Raw genomic sequence first — 20,950 nt, forward strand, 5'->3', positions numbered from 1 at the left:
ATAAATATTCCCCACAGAGTTATACAGCATAAACCCTTTGTATTCTCTTAGATATTAGGTAAGATTCATTGAAATTATGTATGTAAACATGCTGTTTATGTACATTAAAACCTAAATATTATTTTAAAGATATCGAGTGTCTCCGATATCACATATGTCAGAGGTTCTCAAACTCAGTCCTGGGGGACCCCTTTGGCTGCAGGTTTTTCTGTTTTTAACTGGACTCCTGGGCTAATTAAGTGAACTGTTGTTTCCCAGATTACATGTTTTGGGAACAATGTACAAATTAGAAAAGTAAGTTTGGTAAAAAAAAAAAAATATATGTTTTTTTTTTTTTAACAGTATTTTTTATCTTGATTGTCATTCTACTTTTTTAGGTGTTCTAATTGTTTAATTAATCCGTTATTTACTACTTTGTGGGGCTGACGCTAAAGTAGTTGCAGCCTTTTAATGATTGAGTGTTGTTTGCTTGGCTTTCTGCTCTGCTTGTTTTTAATTGTCATTATTAAGATTCAATGAAGGGAGCAAACTGCACAGAGAAAGGGCGAAATATAATAAGTGAGTTAAGCATTTAAATCCACAACAAAAACAAATATTTCTAAGTTTCTTATAAAAATGTAAAAATCATGCAGGGCTTTTCTGAATGTAGAATAAAAGATAAATAATACCGTCTAATTAAATGAGCTCAGTGCTATCGGGTGTTGTCACTGATTAGGAATCTGGCTGGAACAAAAACCTACAGCCACAGGCGTCCTCCAGGACCGAGTTTGAGAACCTCTGACATATGTTACAGCCATTACGATAGACAGGCCACCAGCAATAAATACGTACAATGCAAGACAAATTGTGTACAGTGACACTAAACGTACGTACATGTACTAAGTACTGTAAGTAGAAAGTTAATTATGGTTACTCACCAACAATGACACGATGACTTGTCCGATAACGATGAGTTTAATTTTACTGCACACCAAAGGAGAGCGTTACAGCCCTTAAAGGAGCCACTTCAGGCGATTGTGTAGCACTGCCGTTGTTCTTCTTCAATCCAAATCCCTAAAGCAGATTCCATCCAGACTACTGCCTTATTACATCCACTTACAACTCATTTTGCACCCTGGTTAAAAGGACACTGCGGCCGTAGATCTTATATTCCTTTCCTACTTTTTAAATAAAAAGAATCGTAGCCTCATTGATGCCGTAATGGCGCCCTACAGCGGTGTAGCTTTTCCCTTCCTTCAACAAATCCAAAACGTTTACCTTTTTGGCAATCGTTAACATCTTCCATTGGCGCTTGCACACGGCCCCTGAAGTAGTAGCATGAGCAGATCGTTTTGGAGCCTTAATGAAGGGCTTGACTATGGACAACGATAAACACAAAGATAAGCACAAAAGTGAACTCTTTACACAGAGAAACACGCTGATGCTGAATGAGCGAGACGAGACTTCCTGGTTAACGCCAAGAGAATCAATTCAGCGCTCCGTCGCTGAGCCATTCAGCACACAGGAACTTAACTGCATGCTCTGATTGGTTAGTTTCTCAGGCATCCGCCAATAGTGTCCCTTGTATGAAATCAACTGGGCAAACCAACTGAGGAAGCATGTACAAGGAAGTAAAAAGACACATTGTTCGCAGAACCCGCGAAGCAGCGAAAAATCCACGTTATATATTTAGATATGCTTACATATAAAATCCGCCGGGAAAGTCGAAGCGAAGACCACTCACGATTTTTTATTTTATTTATTTTTTTATTCTCACCTTCTCGACTTGACTTGGTTTGAATGAAATTACTGGACAAAACTGGCAGCTGTGGTTGGCAGACTTTTTTGTAAACAATAAGGTGAGAATATTTTTAGGTCTATAACATTTTTTATTGTTGTATATTATGAAGTAAATAAATGTGTTTTTATTTCTTTACTGCACATTACAATAAACGTGAACATTTAACCAGTAGATGAAATGCATGCGCTGTAATAAAAATCACTAAACCATCACAAATGCTGTCAGAAGCCCAGACCAGTATCAGTAAAAGAGCAACAATCAACAGCAAACAGGCCCGGTTCTAGAGGTAAAGCCACCATTTAATTTCAGCCGTCACTTCACCCTATTATACCTTCACTCGTTTTCTAAACCAGTGTATTTAAAATTAAAAATTTTCACAATTTCCTTAATGTCAAAAAAAAAAATTTAAAGAAAATTGACTTATGATGTGCTGCGTACTTGAGCTGTCACAGTTCACGTGTTGTGATTTGCCTGTTTCTCTTTGAAACAAGTTACTGACACTGGACAGGAAAAGACGAGCCCCGCGCCGAGCCTGCGTTTGTTCGGCCGCCTTCGTGTATTCACCCTTTACATGACCGGCAGAACTGGGCCTGATAGCCAACATGGCACCCCATTCACTTTTATGAAAAGAACTGAGCGTTTATTTTGGTCGCGTTGTCTCGTGGACGAGTGAAGGTCACTCTTGTGGTTTATGGGATGTCATTCTGCTGAGTTTGGTTAAGTTTGTTTTTTTTGGAGGTCATCAGGCGCACTATGGTAAAAAAGGGGGCGTGTCCTTATGCAAATATCATAACAGTATGCAAATTTAGAAACCGATGTGAACAAAAAACATTAAATGTTTAAGTTCTGCTTCCTAAAATGGAAACACACAAACGTATTTTACATCAGGAGCTCATGAATTTAAAATAATATTGAAGAAACAGCTATAAACAAATACCTCTGATTATTCTGAGTTAATTTAATGTAAGGTCGCTGTTTAAAGAATATATATTCTTCGAAACCACATGACAGAGTATCAGAGCAAACCAGACATGTCAGCAAACAGCAACGATTCTTTAATAACTTGGTGTCCTAAATGGAAGGTAGAATACGATTTCCTCTCTGATGACAGATCTTGTTTTTCTGTGCTGTGCTTACCATTTTTCACAGAATAAAAAACATATTTTTATGGGTTAACAATATAAAATGTTATACTGGTTCATGTGTGTCATTTCAGTGCTTCGGTGTTGATGACACACTGCTGTACGGTTTTACATTTTACAGTTGTTTTTCTTCACTATCACTACTTAACTGTGTCTACTTGACTTTTATTCATTTGTGTTAAGTGGGAAGGAGTGGAGGAGCTCTAGAGTTTGATGTTGGCAGACATCCTGAGTATCGTCCACCTACTGGGCAGGTCAATATATTGAATGTTTAGCTTCATATTTAAGAAAAATCCATTTATAAAAGCCAATATTATGATGTTCAGCACTTTGATTTCCCACAACTTCTTCTGACTGTTACATTAAATTTGCCAAATTGCCAATGCTCTTCCTATTTCTTTATTGCTCCTCCACCACATTTTACATTCGCTAATCTAAGATATTTGTTACAGCCTGAGCTGATGTGTTCTCATTCACAAAGACCTCTTTGTAGAGGTGGACATGTTCAGCGTGGTGCCGTCCTGATTTGAACCCGCTAATCCATCTGAGGTTTCCTGCCTCCCTTGGTCAGCACAATCTCCTTCACTGACTAGAAGGTTGCCCGTCTCCTTTTCCTGGCAGGCTTCTCGAAGAAAGCTGATTTTTCCCCCATCACTAGTGACACAGTACTTCCAGGTCTCTCCCACCAAACTGATGCCATGATACCCTGTTAGGCGTAACCCCTTTGAAAACGTCCTGGTCTGCTGTCAGACAGTGTGGTGCATTGTCTGTCAACTCTGCTCAAATGTCAGGAAGATTCAGCTGGTTGTTATGAAGGGAATGAAGTGCTGCTGCCTGTGAAAAGGTGGAGAAGTTACAGCTCTCCATAAAGATAACGTCAGACAAAGTCCTGGTCTTTAGTACCTGAAATAGTAATTATGTGAATTGTTACTCATGATTCTTAAACCTTAAATGTTTAATGATTGAAAACGTGCCTCAATACATCTGGAGCTTAAAAAGCTGTACAAACCCACTCTCCTCAAACCCCGAATGTCCTACTCCCAGTCGGGATGCAGTCTTGTAATCCCACAAATAGCAGCACATTTATAAGATATAGAATATAACAACTTAATAGAATGAAGCTCCTGATGCACAGTTCAAGTCCAGTGAGGATATCCAACAAAGCCCTAAATATGACAGCTTTAATAGAACTTTGAGAATTGACTCAAACCTCATGGAGGGCACTGTGACCCTGAAGTGTGCTCATTATTGTTACTGACTTTATGAAGTTAATTCTCCCACTTTTATTTTCACAGGCTTTCCCATTTCTCTGGCCATACACTGAGGTGTCTAATAGCCTCCAGCTCAGGGCTGTGCATGTGAGAAGTGAATCTGAGAAGAGAAGGGCAGACACTTAAAGAGAGAGAAGAGTTTCCCACAGAGTATGGCCTCTGCCAAAAAAGATGGCGTGGATGAAAGAATGGTGGACATTAAAGAAGAGGACTGTGAGTGGCTCACACCAGAGGATGTGTGTGTGAAGCTGGAGGATCATGAAGAAAGAATTTCAGTTTTTAAAGAGCAGGAGGAGTGCAAGGGGGTGACTGCTGCCATTAAAGCTGAGGATTTGAATGATTTCTCATGTGGTCTTCAACATCAACAGCATGAAACTGAGGGTATTTTCAAGCGAGATGCCTGTGAAGAATCTCCATCCGGTTTACAGTCCTGGTCCACTAATACGGGACGACTGGCTAAGCAGGAGAATTCTGTAGAGCTGAAATCAGAGTTATCAGAGTCTGAAGAGAAAATCACCGAGGAAAATGGGAGAGAAGGAGAAGAGTCAACTGGGAGTGTTGGAATAAGTGAGTAATGTAATTAAATATAAAAGAAAGAGAGCCTTTATAAATTCTAACAATGGGTGCTTTGATGTTTTTAGAAGATTGAAATGAGAGTGGAGATCACAGATAATTGAACTTGGATAAAGACCACCTGCTCAGGCCCATGATAACAAACAATAGTTTATTTAATAAACGATGTTAGGCATTACATTCAATGAGAATATCAGAAGTCATATTTTGTAAAGGACGTGTATATTTGTTAAATTGTGTGGCAGTTTAGGCAGGAATTTCCAGAAAAAAAATAAGAAAGAATAAAATCCTCAGCCCTGTGCACTAAATAAGAGTGAATTTTCTCAAGCCAGTGCCCACCTAATATGTACCTCATCTTTCTAATGGTAATCTCGTGCACTTTGACGTTAACAGTGACGAGAGCTACCTGTATGAGCCTTGATGACATTCAGGGGGTCTCAGGGTCTTCTTTCAGCATCTTGTGTTCTGCTCTCAGCCTGAACTTGCTGGGGCAGCATGGCCTGGACAAGTTGTCAGTGGTGTGAAGTCTTCACGTGGAGATGATCTTGGGCCCTTCAGTCTCCCACAGTCCCATCGGGTCAATTTGGAGTCACCCCTCCACTTCACCTGCATGTTTTTGGAGATGAGGGGAAAAAACAGAATAACCAGAAACTCCATTCACAGCCCCTATCTGGAGCAATTGTGGACAGGATTTGACCCCACGACACCTGAACAATAAAGCCGCTGTGCTAAACACTGTGCCCACCTAACACAGGCAGATATATTTGTATGTTTATTTTTAGTCCAGATTAGGTTCTAGAGGATGTAAATATCATCAAATATATTACAATTAAGAAGAGAAAACCCCAATTCAGGCACATGATTGGGTAGAGAGGCTCTGATCAGAGTCATGAGAGCTGATATTGATCACCCATTCCATTCCTTTAGGATCTGCTGATATCAATAATAATATTGTTTTTCTTTTTTTTTTTTAAATAATGTATTTTTAGCCATACATAAACTTCACATTCCATTATAAAGTGCTCCAGCATACATAAAGAACATTTACCCATAATGCACACATAATGGAACAAAAGCAAGCTGAACAAAACAAAAGGCCTGTCTTAATCATACTCTGCATTTCTAATCAAATAAAATGTTCAATTAGATATTTGCAGCTGTCTACTACGACGAGAAGAAATCAAGATAGTCATGGTGAACGCTTCAGGTTCTTATCTAAGAATATAAGCATCTCTGCATGTTCTGAGGACAGTCTGGTCCTCCTGTAAGCCACAATGTGTGCTGACATACTGAACAGACCCTCACTGTCCCCACTTGTATAAGGAAGGCACAGGTACGACGACAATTTTTATTGGTCCTCCAGAAAGCCAGTGGCCCAGCATCTCTTGTGGTATGAGGTTCACAGAGATAAAGATTCACCTCTGATGCTGCTGACTCAAATATCGTTTTTTTTTATTGACAATTTCTTCATGCATTCTGCAGTTCTGTTGGTGGGGAGTTTCTTTGGATCTCTCAGCTACCCTCTGTCATTATGATAATATCTGTTACAGAATTCATAACTGTATAGTTATCCATTTAAACATATGCAGTTGTACAATTAACATCACAAATTTGAAAGGTAACATACCACAGGTGCCAGTATAACCACTTCTGCCCAAGTGAGAGCACATGTGCCGCTGCATGAACTGTTCACAAACCAACATTTCTGGCCCCTCTTCACACATTTGGGGTTGACTTAGTTGCCTGTTGTGCATTTCTACCCATGGTGTAACCCTTGACTGCCATCAGCCTTTACCAGTATAGGCTGGCATCACCACCATGGGACATCACAGCTACACAACTCTCACCATTCCTTCTGTAGGCCACCCCTAGAGTTGTTTGATCTCCATATGTATACTCGCTGTGCTGAACATCTCGGTTCAGAATCGGCCCACTGGTCCTGTGTTTGTACCACAGCTGACAATCTCAGCAGGGCTTTTGTGCTTTCCCAATTAATCTTTACCTAAACATCGGAGCCCATATAACTACTAATTGTACCAGCTGCACCTGCATCACCAATTTGCTCAGTATACGTTTCTTTTTAAACTGTAGCTGTTCTGCCTTGCTTTATTGTAACGTGGCCTGTGGACTTGTTACTCACTTAAACTCCAGTAAGTGTCTTTTTCTTGCTGTCTCTTCAGTTCTTCTTCATGTCTTTGTCTTTAGTCTTTGCTTGTCGTCTTTTCCTCGCTTCTTTATTCATTCAGCTATGTAGGCAGGTCTACAAAATGGAAGGTGGCAAGCAGTTTCTGTCCTGGTGCCAACACTCAAACTTTGCTTCCAGGCATTCATTGGAACACCTTGGCCACTACGGCCACACTGCCCTCTGCTCCAATGTGCTAATGGTTACCCAATCTCCTGCATGGATTTTACTCTGCTACTTGCCTTCACTATTTATTACCCGCACCACCACAAAGTCCATAAAACCTTATAATACAGCACTATTGCTAAAGGTCAGGAAATTGAAACAGAAATAACTATTTTCCCTTTCCTGTCTTCCTGCACTAGCCTTCTATTTTTTTCATGTGTCCTTTTTTATGGTAATTGCTACCTTAAAGTGTGAGCTAAAACTTCTCCAGAATCCAAGTGCCAGATCCAGCATCTCTCCTAACACTGACCTTTGTTCTTTACTTAAGGCCAGCTTACTTTTCTCCATTTCAATACATGGAGTTTCACAGGCTGTATTTTTAAACAAATGGTCAGTCAGGTTTCTAATTATTGAACCTAAGTGTGTCTGCGTTATAATTACTGCTGGGTCTGTCAGAGCTGTTAGGACCTTCACACCCTGTGCATTCCTGGCTTGCTGGCTGAGCTTGTAAACCTTCCTGTTGCACCGTCCCCCATCTTTTGTTCTTTGGCTTGTCCTGTTTCATTCAAACCAACTCCTAAACTGGTGCACTTTCTTTCCAGCTTAATCATTCTTGCACTAGCACTTTTAGACTTTTACACTGTGACTGATTAGGGGCTCTCTCGACCCCTTGAACCCTCAGGCACCATGTCAGACGCCAGATAAAAGTCCAAAGATGACTATTTATTATAATAATAATGTGCACCAAGCACCCTCTACTCCACAATACTCAATAAACAATACAAATAAACATTAACTAATCCTCCAATCCCAGACGCTTAGCCACCCTGCCTCCCAACTCAGCTCACTGATTCCTTTTAAAGTATTTTGACCCAGAGGTGCTTCTAATCTCCCCAGTCCATGTGATTCCTAGCACTTCCGGGTCAGATCAAAACTCCTCTTCCTCCCAGAAGTATATCATTTCTTCCGTTTCCATAATTGTGAATTACTTCTGGGCTATAAAGAAAGTACAAGTCCCTGGGCCTCCCTGCAGCGTCCTCCGGTGGCCCCTATGGTGTCCAGCAAGACTCCATTTTCCATGACGCCCTGCTGGAATTCGGGGCCCTTCCCTTTTTGCAGGGATGGCTCCACCTGGTGGTTTGGGGGTGTTGGCCGGGATACACGGCCGGCAATCTCTCACAGCACACAGGCACTTGAATTTCTTTCATTGCCACACTTTCTTGTTTTATTTCTGCACTTTCGTCACTCAGTACCAATATAGCATTATCCATTTCATGCCTTTCAGTCACAATTGCCATTCACACTCACCAGCTTCTCTGCCTTCTATCTGATTTCTTTGTCCTAAATCAAATTTCAGTGCAGCACTGGTGACCTTTCCTAACAGTGGTGAAATATCTATCGGTGTAGCATATTCTTTAAATACTGGACAGGCCTCAGAATTACCTGGAGATGGTGGTGTAGGGGAGAATAATGGAAGATTACATTCCTGCTGTTTTCCCTTCCTTTTATCTCTCTCCTTTTCCTCACACTCACATTCCCACTCTTTATCTGAGCACTCATCTGTCTCAGCGAAGTCACCCACCCATGTTTTAGGGTTCCTGTTACTACGGCCCTAACTTTGACCAAGGGTGATTTACACTCACTTGCCCTGCTTTCTACTTTAGCAGTGGGTGTCCTACATGATAGCACTTCACATTCTTCACACCAACTGTTACGTCTTTCAAAACTCTCACACAACATTCCACAACTTTCTCTTTCAGTCACTTTGCTATTTTCTTTCTCATATTGATCTTCCTTATTACCAATTGTAGCTGCGTTTTCAGCAGCTTCAACTCAAAAAATGGGATTTAACAAAAGCCTGACGCGCAGAAATTATTCCACAGACAAAATATCTTTGTTTTTAAAAATGTAGTTAAGTTTCAATGTAAAACAGTTAACACAAAAAAGAAAATTAAAATAGCAAAAAAAGGAAAAATTAATGTTAAGAAAAGTTCAGTTCTAAGCTTAATCTCTTTACGTCTCAAGTCGTTACTATTTACTTAACGTTTCAGAACCATTTCTACACGGTGAGAAAACTGTATGCTTATCCCATTTCTAACTTGAAAATGGGTCTTTCAAGTCCCTCTTTACTGGGACCAGTTCTTACCACAACATAGCTTATTATCACACTGTTTCTCAGTTCTAGTAAGAAGGTTCTATCTCTTACTAACTTATAGGTGGAAAAGACTATACCATAAGTTATGACTAAGAAAGAAATTTGTATTCTATTCAAATTAAGCAAACATTAATATGAGTTTCACTCAAAACTTTAACTTTCTAAGATTGGCTCTTACACCTCCCATCTACCTACACATTCACTGAAAGGCTAATAAATGGGATTTTAGTCAAAACATCTAATGCCTGGTTAATTAATTTTACGAGTGAGAGTAGGCGACTAAGCTTGATGGTCGCCTCAGCCTTTGAACAGCTTGTTCTTCACACCAGTCCCTTTTGTGTTGACTTCTCAGATGCTGAATAAGGTTTGTATTGTTGAGTGTTAGCAGAGAATCCTCCATCACTGACTTCTTTGCACAAATATTACAAACCGCAAATTTGTTATCTCTTGTAGGAAGGCACTAAAACTGTAAGACTGGCGAGGACGTGTTTCTGTATGTTGGTAATGTTGGAACTTTGTCTTGCGTGTTTTTTATCATTCAAGATCAGATGTTAAAGTCGGCTAATTTGCTGATCATCGATCAAGTCATTTGGAGTGGAAATTAGCTTTGTGATCGATTGATCAAATCAGGCCTGTCTTTCACATATGAGAGAGAGGTGGAGAAATTGAACAGACAGCAGCAGAGCATGTAAAGACCACACACGGAGTAGACAGACCATAAATGGCATCTTAGTGTGAAGAAGGAACTCCAACCAGTGTGATACCACTTGAATTGTTTCATTTATTTTAAAAGTCGGGTAGTGCTTAGGAATTTGGACATCAAATCCTGAAGTTGCAGGTTTGAATTCACCTATTGACACCATGTGACCACGAGCAAGTCACGTGACCTCTCTGTGCTCCAGTTGGAAGAAAAAGAGAAATGTAACCAATTGTGTCTCAAATGTTGTAAGTCGCCTTGGATAAACATGTCAGGAAAAAAATGTTTAAAATGTTTCTTGTATTTCAGATTTACAGAAGAATGGCAGCGTCTCTCCACCTTCATTTTGTGAACCCTCTCCTCAATACAAAGAGAAAGGCATGAAGAAATCAGCAAGAGGATCAGAGAACCTGACAGCAGACTATTTGCAGTGCAGTTCTCTCACTGCTACTGGAGCAACACAGACAGAAGCCATCAAAACTGATCGACAGCAAGTGGAGAAAGAAATCCAAATTCATACTGGAAAAAAATGTTTGGAATGTGGGAAACAATTCACACAAAAAAGTTCTCTTAATAAACATATGAAGATTCACACAGGAGAAAAAACATATTGCTGTTCAGAATGTGATAAGTCGTTCTTAAAGAAAAGAAGTCTTCAGATACACAGAAGAAGCCACACAGGAGAAAAAACGAGTTGTTGTCCAGATTGTGGCAAGTCGTTGTCATGGAGAAGCAGTCTTCAGAGGCACAGAAGAATCCACACAGGAAAGAAACCTCATTGTTGTCCAGAATGTGGTAAGTCGTTCTCAATGAAAAGCAATCTTCGGAGACACAGAAGAATCCACACAGGTGAACAGCCTGACTATGAAGTAGCAGCCTCAAAGCACCCCAAGCTGGTTGATCCTGATAGAAATCTGAAGAGGAAACTCTGTGAGAAACATCAGAAATGTCTGGAGATGTTTTGTAAAACTGATGAGAAGTGTATCTGCATGATGTGTAAAATGACTGAACATGGTAGTCATGAAAAGGTCGAGCAGAAGATGGAAAGAGAAGGAAAACAGGTGAGTGGAGTTTAGTGTTTAATGGAAGTAAATAAACAGCAGGAGTTAAGTGATATGTAAATGTAGTTTGTCAGAGAAATCTATTCCTTCATGTTGAGGAGTCTCAGTCTGCTTGTATAGGATAGCAGGGAGCTGGAGGCTATCCTGGTGAGACTGGGTAGAAGACATGAAAGAGTCCAGGATGAGATACACAGTGTGATCCATGGACAGTCGAGTGAGCTGAGTGCTCTCATTAAACTGAGCGGAGGTTCTTTGTGTTCTGATCAGTTGTGTCTGGAGTACCTCAGGCCTCTCTAAGAGACACGTTACACTCGCATGTCAGTTAATATTGATGATTGAGATTAGATCTAACATTCTTACAATGCGCATAACGTTTTAAGTAGCTTTATAGTATAGATGGCATTTTAAGTTTGCAGTATTTTTTGTGTTGTCGTCATCGCTGCAAGCTCAGTTCACTGGAGACAAGCTGACAAACTTTACAAAATACAACATGTACACACCCAAAATTAAAGATTAGTTTAATTAGACATTAATCAAAGCAACTTCAACTGAGTAACATGAAAGGATCAAACAGGACACCTCCATTAATTTCATCATCGAGACAAGGACAGCTAACAAAAGAGGAGAGGAAATCAGAAACAACAACTGTCAGCACATCTGGAGGAAATAAACCTCTGTAGGTTCAGCAGCCATTTTGAACTGAGAGAAGTCCGACACGTCTGAAGACCTCAGCCTACTGGCTACCCACCTCCTGGTGGTCATTCTGCTGTACACGTCTGTACTGGGCAGGCTAATCAGTCCTTTAACTCTTGACTTCAAAGGCTCCTGATACCTCAGGTGTCCCAGTCATGGACTACTAAACAGCTTGGCAGTGGAGAAGTGGAAGAGCAGAATACTGAAACGAGAAAAGAAACAGAATAGTGGGTGATTCATGATAATTATATTATTTACACTTTTATACAAATGACTAACAAACAGAGACTTAATAAGCACAGCTAACAGTCAGCTCTACTAGCTATGCCAGACTAATGTGGCAACTCGTAAGCCTGAGAGTGAAGGGGCATCATTATATATGAGCAGGCCAATCAGATCACAGTTTTGAGAACCCGTAATGTAAATTTCGACCTCCCTCTGTTGTTTTATTAATCCTTGGACTCTTTAGAAGACTGAAATCATGAGATCTTAATGTGCGCTTTGTGTGAATGTGCAGATTAGTTCAGTAAGTGGGGTCTCAGCCATTTAAAGCTGTATGTGCCTGTCTGACACTTCTGTCTGTATTTGGTGGTCTGTAGCCCACTCCTAATTTCAGGCCTGTACCCTTAATGTGTCTTGTCAAATCTCTGTTCTTGGCTTTAGTCAGGTTTCATTTTCTGCCATTCATTTGTTTTCTTTTTGATAACCTCGCGTATTTAGATCTCCTATTTAAAATGTACTGATAATTTGATTTTGATTAATCCCCTGTAGACAAGACATTTCAAAGTTAACTTTTTACACTTTTATTATTATCACGGCCTACTACATGGACTGTTAAGACTTGGTAAACTCACGCTCCTGTTATTTTTGTTCACTTTCACTCTCATTTGAGGTTTTCACTCTTTTGTTACTTACTCTTATTATTATAATCTTTTAATTTATTAGTCTTATGTTTTTGGTTTCCAGTTCTCTAGTTTGATTCTATATTTGTTTTTAGTATTAGTATATTTTTTTACTCTATTGATTAATATCCACCTTAGCTTATCCCTTAGTCTTATTAATATCACTGCCTGTTTCTCATTATGAGTTTTTAAACCTCGACTTCTAAAACTCCTTGTTAAACGTCCATGACTGACCTCCTTGTTTGACTTCCTAAAACATCAGAGGATCCCATGCCAGGGGTGCAGCTGCCATCTGATGTACAAATCCCCCTGATGCCCCTTAGCCCTGTGCCCCTCCATCTTAAACCCAATGTGAGCCTCATGTTAAACTCTCTGATCTCTCCAGTCCTCCCAGTGTCTTGTGTCACAGACAGCACTTCTGATAAGACCACCGGGTGTCTTCTACTCCTAATCTTAGCTCCTCCATTTTCACTCTTTTCTTACACAATTGCCAGCCTGCTCTTACTTTTGCCACTTACTGTGATGTTGACAATGACAACTGGATCTGCGCCTCTCTGTAAAATACCCAAGCCACATGCCCTCCAAGCCATAAAGCAGCCCACTGTGTGCGACTCGTTTGCTCTTGTTCATGTTTGAACTCTGAGTTAGTTAACTTTCACTTGTGTTATTATTTATGTCTCAGATCTTCAGTTATAATGTTTTCTTTAAGTATTTCTATTAGTGACTCCTTTGATTTCTTGTCAGATTTCTCTGAGCTCATTAAACTCCTCTTCAGATTTAACTTTTTCCTGAACTCCTCGGACTCACTCGTGTCTTCTCGGCCTCAGTTATCTCACTTGACTCCATAAAATGACCAAACACTTGACAAAGTTCTCACAAGTCTCAACTCCACAGTGGCCTTGTTGGTCCTACAATTGCAGTCCTTAGCCATCCGAGGTCTTCTGGGTTTGCAGGTTTCTTCAGTTTTTATGTGTGAAGCTCTGATATCCTGGTTGTCGATGTGATGTCCTGTAAATCTCAAAGACTGACTTGTACACCAGTGAGCCTTCAGACTGTCTCCTTTATTTGTAGCTCTCTTCAAGCCCAAAGTCTATCTTGAATTGAAGTGTTAAATTAAACCTTTATTTGAATGCTTGTGTGATATTCATATTTGTTTAATTAAATCTGTTTGTGTCACCTACTGTGTCAAAATGAAGACAAGTGTGACAGAAACAGTAAGTTGTGTCATGGAATGTGAAACACATGTGTTGTACAAATTTAATCACTCAAAATGACACCACGAGCTCAGAAAGTGGAAGAGAATTCTGATGAGACCACCATGTGTCCTCTTGTGTGTCCAAACAGAAACAGCTGGGGGTGACACTGAGGAAAATTAGGAGGAGACTTGAAGAAAAAGAGAAGAAACTGAAGGAGACAACGAGGACAGTGGAAGAGATGAAGGTGAGTGGAATTAAGATGACACTTCATATCAAAGAGAGGATAAAAACTAAAAGGGTTGTGAGTTTGTGGTGATGACGTGTGAGGACAGGGAGATGGAGAAGGAGAGAAGATGGTTTATTGTGTCCTTCATGGCATTTCACTGCTGACAGCATTTCATGTTTTAGTCATTAGGAATTCAGACCACAAGACCCTCATGTCCTCAGGTTTCTCATTCCTCCACTTAAAGGTGACTTCACTTATCCTAATAATAACTCATAATGAAGGTTGGCACTGATGTTCTGAGTTGGATCAGTCGACACAACATTCCCTAATGGACTTTCTCTATCCATCCATCCATCCATCCTCTTCCGCTTATCCGAGGTCGGGTCGCGGGGGCAGCAGCTTAAGCAGAGAGGCCCAGACTTCCCTCTTCCCGGCCACTTCTTCCAGCTCTTCCGGAGAATCCCCATGCTCCCAGGCCACCCGGGAGACAGTCCCTCCAGCGTGTCCTGGGTCTTCCCCGGGGCCTCCTCCCGGTTGGTCGTGCCCGGAACACCTCACCAGGGAGGCATCCAGGAGGCATCCTGATCAGATGCCCGAGCCACCTCATCTGACTCCTCTCGATGCGGAGGAGCAGTGGCTCTAGTCTGAGCCCCTCCCGGATGACTGAGCTTCTCACCCTATCTTTAAGGGAAAGCCCAGACACCCTGCGGAGGAAACTCATTTCAGCCGCTTGTATTCGATCTCGTTCTTTCGTCACTACCCATAGCTCATGACCATAGCTGAGGGTAGGAGCGTAGATCGACTGGTAAATTGAGAGCTTTGCCTTACGGCTCAGCTCCTTTTTCGCCACGACAGACCGATGCAGAGCCCGCATCACTGGGAACGCTGCACCGATCCGCCTGTCGATCTCACGCTCCATTCTTCCCTCACTCGTGAACAAGACCCCGAGATACTTGAACTCCTCCACTTGGGGCAGGATCTCTCCCCCAACCCTGAGAGGGCATGAGGACCATGCTCTCGGATTTGGAGGTGTTGATTCTCATCCCAGCCGCTTCACACTCAGCTGCGAACCGATCCAGAGAGAGTTGAAGATCACGGACTGATGAAGCAAACAGGACAACATCATCTGCAAAAGCAGTGACCCAATCCTGAGTCCACCAAACCGACCCCTTCAACACCCTGGCTAGATTCTGTCCATAAAAGTTATGAACAGAATCGGTGACAAGTCCAACTCTCACTGGAAACGGGCTCGACTTACTGCCGGCAATGCGGACCAAGCTCTGACACGGTTGTACAGAGACCAAACAGCTCTTATCAGGGGTCCGTACCCCATACTCCCGAGCACCCCCACAGGATTCCCGAGGGACACGGTCGAATGCCTTTTCCAAGTCCACAAAACACATGTAGACCGGTCGGGCAAACTCCCATGCACCCTCCAGGACTCTGCTAAGGGTGAAGAGCTGGTCCACTGTTCCGACCAGGACGGAAACCACACTGTTCCTCCTGAATCCGAGGTTCGACTATCCGACGGACCCTCCTCTCCAGAACCCCTGAATAGACTTTTCCAGGGAGGCTGAGGAGTGTGATCCCTCTATAGTTGGAACACACCCTCCGGTCCCCCTTTTTAAAGAGGGGGACCACCACCCCGGTCTGCCAATCCAGAGGCACTGTCCCCGATGTCCATGCGATGTTGCAGAGACGTGTCAACCAAGACAGTCCTACAACATCCAGAGCCTTAAGGAACTCCGGGCGATCTCATCCACCCGGGGCCCTGCCACCAAGGAGTTTTTGACCACCTCGGTGACTTCAGTCCCAGAGATGGGAGAGCCCACCTCAGAGTCCCCAGGCTCTGCTTCCTCATTGGAAGGCATGTTAGTGGGATTGAGGAGGTCTTGAAGTACTCCTCCCACCGACCCACAACGCCCGAAGTCGAGGTCAGCAGCGCACCATCCCACCATATACGGTGTTGACACTGCACTGCTTCCCTCCTGAGACGCCGGACGGTGGACCAGAATCTCCTCGAAGCCGTCCAAAGTCGCTCTCCATGGCTCTCCAAACTCCTCCCATGCCCGAGTTTTGCCTCAGCAACAACCGCAGCGTTCCGCTTGGCCTGCCGGTACCTATCAGCTGCCTCCAGAGACCCACAGGACAAAAAAGTCCTATAGGACTCCTTCTTCAGCTTGACGGCATCCCTCACGCCGGTGTCCACCAACGGGTTCGGGATTGCCGCCACGACGGCACCACCACCTTGCGGCCACAGCTCCGTCAGCCGCCTCAACAATAGAGGCACGGAACATGGCCCATTCGACTCAATGTCCCCACCTCCCTCGGGACGGGTTGAAGTTCTGCCGGAGGTGGGAGTTGAAGCTACTTCTGACAGGGGACTCTGCCAGCCGCTCCCAGCAGACCCTCACAACACGCTTGGGCCTACCAGGTCTGACCGCATCTTCCCCACCATCGGCCAACTCACCACCAGGTGGTGATCAGTTGACAGCTCCGCCCCTCTCTTCACCCGAAAGTGTCCAAGACATATGGCCGCAAGTCCGGCATACCACCACAAAGTCGATCATCGACCTGAGGCCTAGGGTGTCCTGGTGCCAAGTGCACATATGAACACCCTTATGCTTGAACATGGTGTTCGTTATGGACAATCCATGACGAGCACAGAAGTCCAACAACAAAACACCGCCGGTTCAGATCGGGGCCATTCCTCCCAATCACGCCCTTCCAGGTCTCACTGTCATTGCCCATGTGAGCATTGAAGTCTCCCAGCAAAACGAGGGAATCCCCAGAAGGTATGCCCTCTAGCAACCCTCCAGAGACTCCAAAAGGGTGGATACTCCAAACTGCTGTTGGCGCATATGCACAAACAACAGTCAGGACCCTTCCCCACCCGGCGGAGAGAGGCCACCCTCTCGTCCACGGGGTAAACCCCAATGCACAGGCTCCAAGTCGGGGCAATAAGTATGCCCACACCTGCTCGGCCTCTCACCGGGGCAACTCCAGAGTGGTAGAGAGTCCAGCCCCTCTCAAGGAGATTGGTTCCAGAGTCCAAGCTGTGCGCCGAGGTGAGTCCGACTATATCTAGCCGAACCTCTCACCTCGCACTAGCTCAGGCTCCTTCCCTTCAGAGAGGTGACATTCCACGCCCCAAGAGCCAGTTTCTGTAGCCGAGGATCAGACCGCCAAGGTCCCCACCTTCGGCCACCACCCAACTCACACTGCACCCAACCTCCTTGGCCCCTCCCATAGGTGGTGAGCCCATGGGGAGGAGGACCCACGTTACCTCTTCGAGCTGTGCCCGGCCAAGCCCCATGGGTGCAGGCCCGGCCACCAGGTGCTCGCCATCGAGCCCCACCTCCAGGCCTGGCTCCAGAGGGGGGCCCCGGTGACCCGCGTCCGGGCAAGGGAAAACATTGTCCAAAGTTTTTGCTCTTCATCGGAGGTTTGTTGAACCGCTCTTTGTCTCATCCCTCACCTAGGACCAGTTTGCCTTGGTGGTTCTACCAGGCATAAAGCCCCGGACAACATAGCTCCTAGGATCATAGGGACACGCAAACCCCTCCACCACGATAAGGTGACGGTTCAAGGAGGAGGACTTTCTCTATTCATTCTGATATGTCGCAGCTTTATTGGACTCCATAAGTGAAGGTGTTGGGCTGCTGGACTCGGTGCCGGTAACGCACACCTCCACTTGTTTACATGCTGATCTGCTGAAATGGGCCGATTGCTGCCACTCGCCTTCCTAAACTAATATAAGGACAGGCCAGTATCCGCCCATTAAGAGTCCTGCTGTACATTCATCTATTGATTTCATCAGCTCTAAAGTCAAATGAATATATACAGTATGTGTCAAAAAGACAGTTATAAGGCAATTTCAGAAAAGCAGGAAAAATTAAACAATTAATTAAAGATGAAAATTACAATGACATTCAACACACAATAACCCCCCATACATGTGAATAGAAATAGAGGGAGTGAAATACAAACCTCAGGCCCTTCTGAACAGAGTTCAAGTTATCTGATTATAATGTGGAAATGAATTGGAGAAGATGGCCAATGATAGAAGCTGAAAATGAAAATGTAAAATGTTTTCCTAGTCAGTCCTGAGCCATTATAATAAAAGGACTGCAGTGAGCTCACAGAGTCTGGTAGTTGGGATTAAATTCAAGATTCACATCCCTGGAGACGATCGCTGACCTTCACCTATTTAGACAGGTCTTCACAGATAGAGTTCCTTTTAACAGATGCTGCTCTGTTTAGTCTTTTTCCTCCAATTGTTGTTCTTTTCTCCTTTCATATAATTGTGTGATTTATGCAAATTCCTATTACAACCAGCTGTCCTTTCTTCAGATGTTCTGTGCTGTCAATTACTTGTCTATTCTTCAAACAGGATGTATGGATTATCTTCATACTCACACAAGGAGAACAGACAGACAAGCGGCAAACACACAACATTTTCTATGCAGCGGAGCTACAATTTAACCATTCATATTTTATGATAAAGGACAGTAAGCTGGTGTGGTGGTCACTTTTGTGGCCTTCCAGATCACCATTCATGGTCCATGAGGTGTTTACCACTACTGGTATCTCCAGTTCCTCTCCCACATCCTCACATGTCAGGTTGGTTAATTGGCAGTGACTGTAATTTGCCCCATTAGGATTTCCACTGTGGATTTCTTTGTGACCTGGACACACATTTGACTGGCACACTGTCCAGAGTTGCTTCCTATTTCATGCCCAGTTCCTCTAGGATCCATTTATAAGAATGTTCTCATCGGCAGAGCAAGAACTCTTCACACACTTCTGTGCCTGGACAGACAAAACTTTTACAATCTGATTTATTTAGGACAGACTTCTATTATACACCCAGTGCCATCTGGTGTACTAAAATAGCATCCACAGCAGAGTCAGACAACTGGGTTGCATCCTTCTGTTCAAAGAAATTAGGTGGGATATAACTTGTCACTCAATATGTTCAGTCCAGAAATCAACAACAACAACATTTATTTATATAGCACATTTTCATACAAACAGTAGCTCAAAGAGCTTTACATAATGAAGAATACAAAAATAAAAGACACAGTAAGAAAATAAAATAAGTCAACATTAATTAACATAGAATAAGAGTAAGGTCCGATGGCCAGGGTGGACAGAAAAAACAAAAAAAATAACCTCCAGACGGCTGGAGAAAAAAAAAAAATCTGCAGGGGTTCCAGACCACGAGACAACCCAGTCCCCTCTGGGCATTCTTCCTAACATAAATGAAACAGTCCTCTTTGTATTTTGGGTTTTCACGGAAGGACTTGATGATGATGGTCATGTAGACTTCTAGCTTTTAATCCATCAATGTTGGAGCATCATGATGCTTTGAGTTGGTGGTGGTGGTGCAGGCTGCCACCACAAAGAAACCGAGAAAGAAACAGAAGAAAGAGTAGCGGTCAGTACGTAGTGCTCCACTGTATTGGCCTGGCGAATTCCTATTGGCAGGCTATTCCAGATTTTAGGTGAATAACAGCAGAAGGCCTTCTCACAACTTCTTTTATGTTTTGCTCTTGGAATTCTAAGCAGACACTCATTTGAGAATCTAAGGTTATGATTTGGAATATAAGGTCAGATATTCCATATATAAGATGGAGTGAGATTATTTAAGGCTTTATAAACCATAAGCAGAATTTTAAAGTCCATTCTGAATGACACAGGTAACCAGTGTAGTGACATCAAAACTGGAGTAATGTGTTCTGATTTTTTTTCCTAATTAGGATTCTAGCAGCTGCATTCTGCACTCGTTGCAAATGATTTATGTCTTTTTTGGGTAGTCCTGAGAGGAGTGCGTTACAGTAATCTAGTCGACTGAAAACAAAAGTGTGAACTAATTTCTCAGCATCTTTCAGTGATATAAGAGGTCAAACTTTTGCTATGTTTCTTCAGTGAAAAAATGCTGTCCTAGTGATCTGATGAATATGCAATTTAAAATTCAGGTTACAGTCAACAGTTACCCCTAAGTTTTTACTTCCGCCTTGACTTTTAGTCCTAATGCCTCAAGTTTATTTCTGATAACCTCATTGAATCCATTATTGCCAATCAGTAAAATTTTAGTTTTCTCTTTATGTAACTTGAGAAAATTACTATTCATCCATTCAGAAATACAAGTAAGACATTGTGTTAGTGAATCGAGAGAGTCGGGGTCATCAGGTGCTATTGATAAGTACAGCTGTGTGTCATCAGCATAGCTGTGGTAGCTCACGTTGTGCCCTGAGATAATCTGACCTAACGGAAGCATGTAGATTGAGAAGAGCAGCGGACCAGGATAGAGCCTTGTGGAACACCATATTGGATATCATGTGTCTTTGAGTTGTAATTACCACAACTCACAAAGAATTTTCTCCCTGCCAGGTAGGATTCAAACCAATTTAAGACACTGCCAGAGAGGCCCACCCATTGACTAAGGCGATTTCTAAGAATATTATGATCAATGGTGTCAAATGCGGCACTCAGATCTAAGAGGATGAGAACAGATAAATGGCCTCTGTCTGCATTTACCCGCACGTCATTTACTACTTTAACGAAAGTGCAGTTTCTGTGCTGTGATTTGCTCTGAAACCTGACTGAAATTTATCAAGAATAGCAGGTTTATTGAGGTGGTCATTTAACTGCATAATGACTGCCTTCTCTAGAATTTTACTTAAGAAGGGAAGGTTAGAGATGGGTCTAAAATTATCAACAGCAGAGGGGTCAAGATTATTTTTTTAAGTAGGGGTTTAACTACAGTAGTCTTAAGTATCTAAAGACGAGTTTACTATGTCAAGAATATTATCAATTAGCACGCTTGATACTTCCTTGAAAAAACTTGTTGGTATTGGGTCAAGGACGCAGGTGGAGGGTTTCAGTTGAGAGATTATTTTAT

General features: G+C 42.6%; 1 protein-coding gene across 1 annotated transcript in view; it reads left to right on the forward strand.

The window, feature by feature from the left end:
- LOC120528971 (zinc finger protein 23-like) overlaps positions 1-20,950 on the forward strand; it is a 34,822-nt gene that overhangs the window by 2,643 nt on the left and 11,229 nt on the right. Inside the window, exons 2-4 of the mRNA XM_039753039.1 lie at positions 4,218-4,760; positions 10,275-11,026; positions 13,966-14,061. Coding sequence (XP_039608973.1) covers positions 4,346-4,760; positions 10,275-11,026; positions 13,966-14,061 — 1,263 coding nt within the window. The 5' untranslated portion in view covers positions 4,218-4,345. The remainder of the gene's footprint in view (positions 1-4,217; positions 4,761-10,274; positions 11,027-13,965; positions 14,062-20,950) is intronic.

This window comes from Polypterus senegalus, chromosome 4, assembly GCF_016835505.1.
Source record: "Polypterus senegalus isolate Bchr_013 chromosome 4, ASM1683550v1, whole genome shotgun sequence".
NCBI classification, from domain to species: domain Eukaryota; kingdom Metazoa; phylum Chordata; class Cladistia; order Polypteriformes; family Polypteridae; genus Polypterus; species Polypterus senegalus.